Raw genomic sequence first — 8289 nt, 5'->3', positions numbered from 1 at the left:
CCTGCCCGTTCCCCTGCCCCTGGGCCGCCAGGATGGAGGCGGGGTCGGGGCCCCCGGGCGGCCCGGGATCCGAGAGCCCAAATCGGGCCGTGGAGTACCTGCTGGAGCTGAACAACATCATCGAGAGCCAGCAGCAGCTGCTGGAGACCCAGCGGCGGCGCATCGAGGAGCTGGAGGGCCAGCTGGACCAGCTCACCCAGGAGAACCGCGACCTGCGAGAGGAGAGCCAGCTGCACCGCGGGGAGCTGCACCGGGACCCCCACGGCGCGCGGGATAGCCCGGGCCGCGAGAGCCAGTACCAGAACCTGCGCGAGACCCAGTTCCACCACCGCGAGCTGCGGGAGAGCCAGTTCCACCAGGCGGCCCGGGACGTGGGCTACCCGAACCGGGAAGGCGCCTACCAGAATCGGGAGGCTGTGTATCGGGACAAGGAGCGGGACGCCTCCTACCCGCTCCAGGACACTACCGGTTACACAGCCCGCGAGCGTGACGTGGCCCAGTGCCACCTGCACCACGAGAACCCAGCCCTGGGTCGCGAGCGTGGCGGGCGGGAGGCTGGGCCGGCGCACCCGGGCCGCGAGAAGGAAGCGGGCTATTCGGCGGCAGTGGGCGTGGGGCCGCGGCCACCGCGGGAGCGGGGCCAGCTGAGCCGTGGCGCATCCAGGAGCTCCAGTCCCGGCGCCGGCGGAGGCCACAGCACTAGTACCAGCACCAGCCCGGCCACGACCCTCCAGAGAAAGTAAGGAATGTGTGTTTGTACCCCTGGCTCTTCCCTCTAGATCCCTCTCCAACTTGTCCGGCTGATAGAGTAAGAAGCCAGTGTCTGGTTCCGTGTCTTCCTCTCCTGTCCCAACCTGTCAGGAGAAGCCCGGTCCCCCTCATCCAGCTGACACCCCTTCCCTAGCCACCCCAGACGGGGTTGGCCAGATGAGTGCAGGCGTCTCTTCTTTCCCGGTACCACGGCCAGCGAGGGACTAGAGCAGTCATCGTCGCCTCCCCCGCCTCCACTTCTTCAACCCCTAGCTGCATCCTTGCCAGAAGATGGATTTTCATTTATTTATTTATTTTGGATATGCTGATTGGAATTTTTATGGTCGGCGAGGGTGTCTACTCAGAGCCCCAGGGGAGAGAAAGACCCCCCACCCCCGCCTCCTTTTTTTTTTTTTTTTTTCCGTTTTCTTTTTGCCTGATCTTTTCTCCTCTGGCCGCCTCAGCTCCATCCCTTACCAGAGAGCCAGGTGGGGACCAGAATGGCTGCTGGAGGCTGAGACATCCCTCTGAGGGGAACTGCAGCACATTCTGGCCGAGGGGAGCAAAGATGGGGGAGCAAAGATGGAGGCCAAGCCCTTGGCTAGTTCCTCAAAGTCCACCCCCTCTCCACCCTTCAAGGAAAACAACACCCATTTAAAGAGCCCTACCAGGAAGGGAAGTCCAATTGCCCCTGTGCTGAATCAGTTCCAGTTCCTGCACTGGGGTCTGTGTGTCTATTTGGGACACCTTAGCACTATCTCTTGGGTTGGTGGGACATGGGCTGGGTTCACTTTTTCTGTGTAGATACCATGGTGAGCTGATTGGGATACATGTATCAGGCTGAGAGAGTCAAGGGCGTGCAGGCTCCCAAGGCTGCCCTAAAGCCTCCCTTATTTCTTTTCTGCTGTATTCAAAGGAACACTGAGCTGGGAGTTGGGAGACCTGAGTTCCCCTCTCAGCTCTGTTGCAGATTGGCTTTGTGACCTTGACTGAGTCTCTTTCTCTCTTAGGCCATTAGTTCCCCTGTATCTTTTTAAATGGCAAGGTCTGCCTTGAATACTCTTGAAGTACCCCTCCAGCTCAGATTTGATGGTTCTGTGTTTAATCCAGCTACACTACAGAGCAAGTCTGAAGTCCTGTAGCAAATGGACAGGCTTCCCCCTCCTCTCACTGCTCAGCTGGTCCTACCATGTGCCACAACCAGTGGAGTGTCTCTTGGAGGCTGGGTTGGGGGTGGGGAAACCTTCTGCCTCAGGAAATCTGCCGAGAGACAGCGCTCTGCAACTCCCCCGTGGTGAGGCAGCAGGCTGGGGTGCTGGGTTGAGATGGCTGGGCCCCAGGAGCAGCAGCTGGAGCTTGAGGGCTCGGCTGGGCTCCACTGCAGCACACTCTAAGCTGAGTTTTAGTGTGGACTGCCCCTGAGGAGTCTGGGGGCAAAGGAAATGGGCTTTCCTGCCCAGGCAGGGCTGCTGCGAGCTCAGTCCGGGAGGACTGACTGTGTGCCTTGGGGCACCACACTGGAAGAGGGACAGAGGTAGACCAAGGTCCATTCAGGAGAGGGCCATGGTGGGCCGGGGGCAGAGGAAGACTGCATGGGGTATGGTGGTCTTTGAGCCTGGCTGCAGAAGATTTTTCTAGAGGGGTCAGGCCTGTGACAGAGGGAGCGGATTCATTATGTGTGGCTTCAGTGGGCAGAACCCATAACAGTGAGAACATTTGAGATAGATTAGGAAGAACTTTCTAACCTGGCCTTCTGGTGGTGCAGTGGACTGCCTCAAGAGATGGAGGTGGGAGCTGGCTGGACCTGCAGCTCTCAGCCGAGCTCGGGTGGGAGTCTGGGAGAACTGGAGGAAGCATGATTCCTGAATCAGGTAGAAAGCCCAATGAAATGATCTGGTGGTCCCCAGTTATGGGATTCCATGACTCTGGCTCTCCACCCTGCAGACATTGGTCTGAATCTCTTGGCTGACTGGTTGCCTGTTTGCTCCTGAGCTCCATGTTTCTGCTATCCGTACAGGCCTACCTCTTGGTCCTTCCCTCTTTTTGTGAACCCCCAGGTCGCTTGTTGCGTTTCCTTGCTTTGCATTTCCTACTGGATTAATAAAGGGGTTTAGATAGTACTTTAAGTTTCTCTCCTGACCATATGGTAACTGTTTGCACACCCATTATTACCTCTTTTGGACTTCACAACAAGCCTTCTGCAGTGAGTGTTAGCAACTGCATTTTAGAGATGGGGAAACTGAGGCTCCAAGATGAAGGGACCTCGCTCAAGGTTACCCTACTAGTTGCTAACGGAGCTGGGAGTAGAACCCAAGTCTTCCTGTCTCCAAGGCCTGGTATTGTTTCTCTAAAGCTCTCCAACCCGCAGGAGTCTCTTAGCCTCAGGACCTGGACTGGCACTGAGCTGGGAGAGGCCAGGAGAGCCTTAGGTCTCTAGAGGATTTGAACAGGAGGAGATGAGTCTGGGATGAGTGGGGAGTTGACGGCAGCAGGGAAGAAGGCTCTATCTCCCTCCTTTCCACTCTCCCTCCTGGCCTGGCATCAGGAGGGCCTGTTGATGCAGTAGCCATTGCTGTCACTGCTGCTGCTGCAAGCGACTCCCCTGCTAGGTCTGTTCTGGGTTTGTAAGGAGTGGGTGAGAAGCCGCTGGAAGCGAGGGCAGGCAGGGTGGGAGTTTAGCAGCAGAGGCTGCAGCATTGGGGGAGGCTAGGTGGAGCGGGTATAGGCTGGGCTTTCTTGGTCCCCAGGCTCCCCCTGGTGGAGGAAGAGGGGAGAGTGGTGCCTGGGCCGAGCTGCAGCTTGTTGGGGGGCTCCGCTGTGCCTAGGGACTTTCTTTAGTCCTCCCAATGATCCTGTGCTTCTGTCACCACGATCCACATTTTACAGCAGAAGAAACTGGGGGATCAGAGAAGTGAAGCCCACCGGAGGTTACATTACTAATAAGACAGACTCCCAATCCTGTGAACTTTCCCTCTACTGCATTGGACATCAGCTGTCATGTCCACCCCCATCCATGTCATCCACCCAGGATTCCCATATCCTCCTGCACCGTCCCCTCTGGACAGGTTTCAGGATGCCAGTATCCCTTTTGCTGTGCTCAGGGTGTGGCCTTTCCAGTGAAGATAGAGTGAGATGCGTCCCTACCTCCTTTTGGTCCTGGGTCCTCTGTACGTGAAGGTTTTGTTTGCTTGCTTTTTAGTAGTCGATGGTCCTGACTGATGCTCAGGTCTTTTTACCTGGAATTGTCCATATACCCCCCCCCCCGCCCCCGCTCCCTCCAAGCCTGGTTGATTAGAGAATAGCTCTGCTTTTGTTGTTGATCTTGGCTTGGCCCCCTTGCAGTTCTGCCACCTAGAATGATTTATAGGAGTGCTAGGGGCCCCTGCTGAGTTGCTCCACACTGAAGAGCTGCATTTCCCACGCTTTTTGCATGGGCCCAGCTCAGGCTCTGCTGTAGGCGGTGGTGGGCTGAAGCTGGTATGGTGGCAACTCTCCTTCCTTTACCCCCACCCCCACCCACCCCGCAAGTTGGCTTACATTTGGAGATAGCAACTAGAGGGGCTGGCCTGGTGGTGTTTTTTGTTTTTGTTTTTGTTTTGATTTGTGTTTTTGGTTTGTTTTTGGGACAGGGTCTTGCTTTGTCACTCAGGCTGGAGTGCAGTGTTGCAAACATAGTTCACTTAAGTGAGCTCAGGAGTTCGAGGCTGCAGTGAGCAACTATTGCAAAAAAGAACATTAGGCTGGTCCTTCTGGTTGCTATCCCCCCAAATTTTTTAAGCAGAGATGGGGTCTCTCTGTGTTGCCCAGACTGTTCGCAAACTCCTGGGCTCAAGTGATCCTCCCTCCTTGGTGTCCCAAAGTGCTGAGCCACCAAGCCCGGCCCAACATGGTATTCTTGACAGCTAGGGCAATGTATGGTCTACCACATGCTGTCCTCTGCTTGCAATGGGATGTCAGCATGCTCCCCGCGGGGTTAAGGCCACTGAGAGACAGCACATGAGACAGCGAGCCCAGGGAGAGGCTCAGGGGAAGTGTCTCCTTTGGGGTCTTGGGTACTTTTCCCAGGGGGTGTCTCTCCTTCCCAGGAGGGAAAACCATTTATCTTCCCTCCCACTGTGTTGTGAGCATTATCTTCATGTGGGAGGAAATGGTAATGTTGAATTTAATGAGAATGAGAGTCTTGCTTCTCTATCTAGATCTGGGGCAAGAATGGGGTTGTTATCATCTACAAACATTTCTTGGCTGTGTGCACAGTGCAGGAGGGGCCACCAGGCTGAGCAAACACCACGCTCTTAGTGCTTGCAGAACCCCTGCTCCCCTCCATCCAGGGAGACAGGGTTGCAGGCCTAACCATGCCATAGAGACAGTGCTCAGGACAAAATGAGTGGCAACGGTGGTGAGGAGTGGAAGTTCTCAGAGGAAGGAGGGATCAGGGCAGGCCAGGCTGCTGTTTGAGTACCTGGGTGGCAGGTGAGGGATGAGGGGTATGGAAGGAATGTGAGTGGTCCCTTCATGGAGGTGGCTGCCAGGAGGAAGACGTCAGACCAGACTTGCTGCCTGCCCTTTCCTCATCTGTCCCACCCCTGCCTACCATGGTCTCTGAATTTGCTGGGAGCAGAATAAAGGCCTGGAGCATGGGGAAGAGGCCACACGTGTACCGAGTGAGTCTCAGCCTTCTGCCAGGCCCCACGCTATGTGGCTTTATGTAATAATAGCTAACATTTTTTCACTGCTCTTACTGTGTGCTAAGCACTATTTGTTCTAAGCGCTTTCCATGTATTAATTCATTTAATCTCCACATGAGCCCTCTCATGTAGATATTGTTATTAACTCCATTTTACAGATGAGGAAACTGAGGTCCAGAAAGGTTGGATAGCATACCCAGGATCACTCAATGAATAAGTGGCAGAACTGTGAAGGAGCTGGAGGAGCCCAGGGAGTTGGGCTCCAGGGTCTGCAGTGTTCTAACCCACCCTGGAGCACTACTTCTTGTCTCATTTGCACAGAGCCCCTGCCAGATGGGTGTGTTTGTTCGATTGTTTGTTTTATGGAGTTTCGCTCCTGTTGCCCAGGCTGAAGTGCAATGGCACACTCTCGGCTCACTGCAACCTCCGCCTCCCGGGCTCAAGCAATTCTCGTGCCTCAGCTTCCCGAGTAGCTGGGACTACAAGCACATGCCACCACCCCCGACTAATTTTTGTATTTTTAGTAGAGATGGGGTTTCACCATGTTGGTCAGGCCGGTCTTGAACTCCAGACCTCAGGTGATCCGCCCGCCTCTGCCTCCCAAAGTGCTGGGATTACTGGCATGAACCACCGCGCCCGGCCTATTATCTTCATTTTTTTTCAGACAAGGAAACAAGGATCAGAGAGGTACAGTGACTTGCCCAAGGTTATTCAGGCAGATGGAGCCCAGAACTGTCTGGCTTCCAAGCCTATGGTTCACCACTGCCTCCCGCAGGCAGGCTTTAAAGGCATCAGAGCTGCTCCAGGTGTGTGGCTCTAGCTTCCTCCAGCAGAGCTCCCAGGACCGCTGCTCTAGGCAGGCTCCCTCTCACCATGACCCTCTGAATTTTGGCCATGGTCTCCTAGTAGATTGCCCCTCCTGCTCTCACTCCATCAAGCCTCTGATGAGGCGCAGCCAGACCATGTTCTGCGGTCCAGCTCCAGGTAGTTTCACTCTCTCTTTGGCCTGAAAACTCCTCTGCCTGCCCTGCAATGTCTTCTTAGGATCTGTCCCCAGTCTGCCTTTTTCCTCTCATCTTTTTACGGACTATGCTCTAGCCAGGCTGACCCGTGTGTCCCCCTGGTTAGCCCACTCAGGCCTTCTGCTAGCCTCTAGGTCTTTGCTCATGTGGTTCCCTTCTCTTGGGCTGCTGTACCCAGTTCCCAGGCTGGACACAGCTGTTACCTCTCCTGTCTGTTTGCTGGTGTCTCTGATGTTTGGTCTATCCTTGACCCTCTCAATGAGCACTCTGCCCCTTTTTATTCCTTCATGGTTGTTTACGTCTCATGTCCCCTCTGTTGGACTGAGAGCCCCTTCAGATTTACATTTAACTGACATACACTGAGTGCATTTTGTGTGTCAGGTTCTGTGTTACGTGCTGCAGGCATGCATGATGGAGCTATAAGCTTGGAAACACGTAGCACAGCACATAGTAGCTGCTTAATAAATACTGAGTAGACGAATGAATGTCTGATTGAGTCCTGCTGAACTAATGGCCAAAGGTGCCTAATATTTTCTTCCTTCCAGGACTCCTGTAGTAAGAAATGACAACTTCAGATTCCTCTTGGGGTAGGCACAGTAGCTCCCAGCACTTTGGGAGGTCAAGGCGGGAGGATCACTTGTGCCAGGGAGGTTGAGGTTACAGTGAACTATGATCGTGCCACTGCACTCCAGCCTGGGCAACAAATCGAGATCCCGTCTCTAAGGAAAAAGAAATTCTTTTGGCTTTTCTTTGGCTTTTTTCTCATGCTCCCTGGAGCCATTTTGGCCTTTGCTGTCTCTTCTCACGCTCACCAGCCTTCCGATTCATAGAATGTCAAGATAGCAGACTTGGATGAGACTTTGGAGACATTTAGACCAATCTGCTGTTCATTATCTCTCCGTACCGTGTCAGGCTGTGGTCCTGACCCTCGATGCCAAGTCTTCTGTTCTGAAAGGAGCAAAGAGGCCTGCACAGGACCTGTGTGCAGTTCACTCAGCCCAGTGGGAAGTTGTTTATTTATCCATCAGACCTTCCTTGAGCTCAGACCCTGAGCTGGACATGGTATCTCAGGGTTGATGTAAGACTTGGCCCCTCTGCCTCACTCACTGCGGTGTTCCCTGGCAGGATCATAAACATTGGTCATGGGGAAGAATGCTTAGTAAGTGACTTACTTCCTCTTTTGCGGAAGCTCGTTTAGGGCAACATAATTTGCCAGTTACCACAGCTTCCTCATGGTATTTGGTTTCTCTCCAAGCCTGCCTGTTGGAAGCATTTACACGGGGAAGCCCATTCCCCAGTGCTTAGTAGTTGAAGCTCTCTGGGACCTTAGCATTCAGAGAAAGCATGGTGCCATGGAAGGACTTTGTGTGACTCTAGGCAAATCACTTTCAGAGCTTCAGTTTTCTCAAGTAGTAAATAGGAATAAAGCTGTATTTTCTGATGCATGAGATTCATGTTGTCAGCCCCCTAGCCCCCTCAAAAAATTGTATCAGAAAATTTCCTGGCTGCCTGGCATACCGTACATCAAGGTCCTAATCAGGCTGGGAAGCTGAGAATGGAAAATAATACATGAGACTGCCCTGCCCCCTAGAGGTGGAATGTGGCAAACACACAACAATGCAAAGACGGATGCATCGCATCCCTTTCAAAGCAGAGATGACAAGCCAGAGCTACGCGGCTGATCAGGATTATTCCTCTAACATTTTATTTATTTTATTTATTTATTTTTTTGTTTTTTGAGACGGAGTCTCGCTCTGTCACCCAGGCTGGAGTGCAGTGGCCGGATCTCAGCTCACTGCAAGCTCCGCCTCCCGGGTTTATGCCATTCTCCT

At 53.7% G+C, this 8289-nt stretch overlaps 1 protein-coding gene across 1 annotated transcript in view; it reads left to right on the top strand.

Annotated features, from left to right (window-relative positions):
- The first annotated feature begins 6 nt into the window (after positions 1-6).
- IQSEC2 (IQ motif and Sec7 domain 2) overlaps positions 7-8289 on the top strand; it is a 90149-nt gene continuing 81866 nt past the window's right edge. Inside the window, exon 1 of the mRNA XM_011946591.1 lies at positions 7-739. Within this exon, the coding sequence (XP_011801981.1) occupies positions 33-739 (707 nt within the window). The 5' untranslated portion in view covers positions 7-32. The remainder of the gene's footprint in view (positions 740-8289) is intronic.

Source organism: Colobus angolensis, unplaced genomic scaffold (assembly GCF_000951035.1).
Source record: "Colobus angolensis palliatus isolate OR3802 unplaced genomic scaffold, Cang.pa_1.0 Scaffold250, whole genome shotgun sequence".
Taxonomy (NCBI): Eukaryota; Metazoa; Chordata; class Mammalia; order Primates; family Cercopithecidae; genus Colobus; species Colobus angolensis.
Note: the sequence above shows the minus strand (reverse complement) of the source record. Positions and strands in the feature narration are given on the sequence as shown.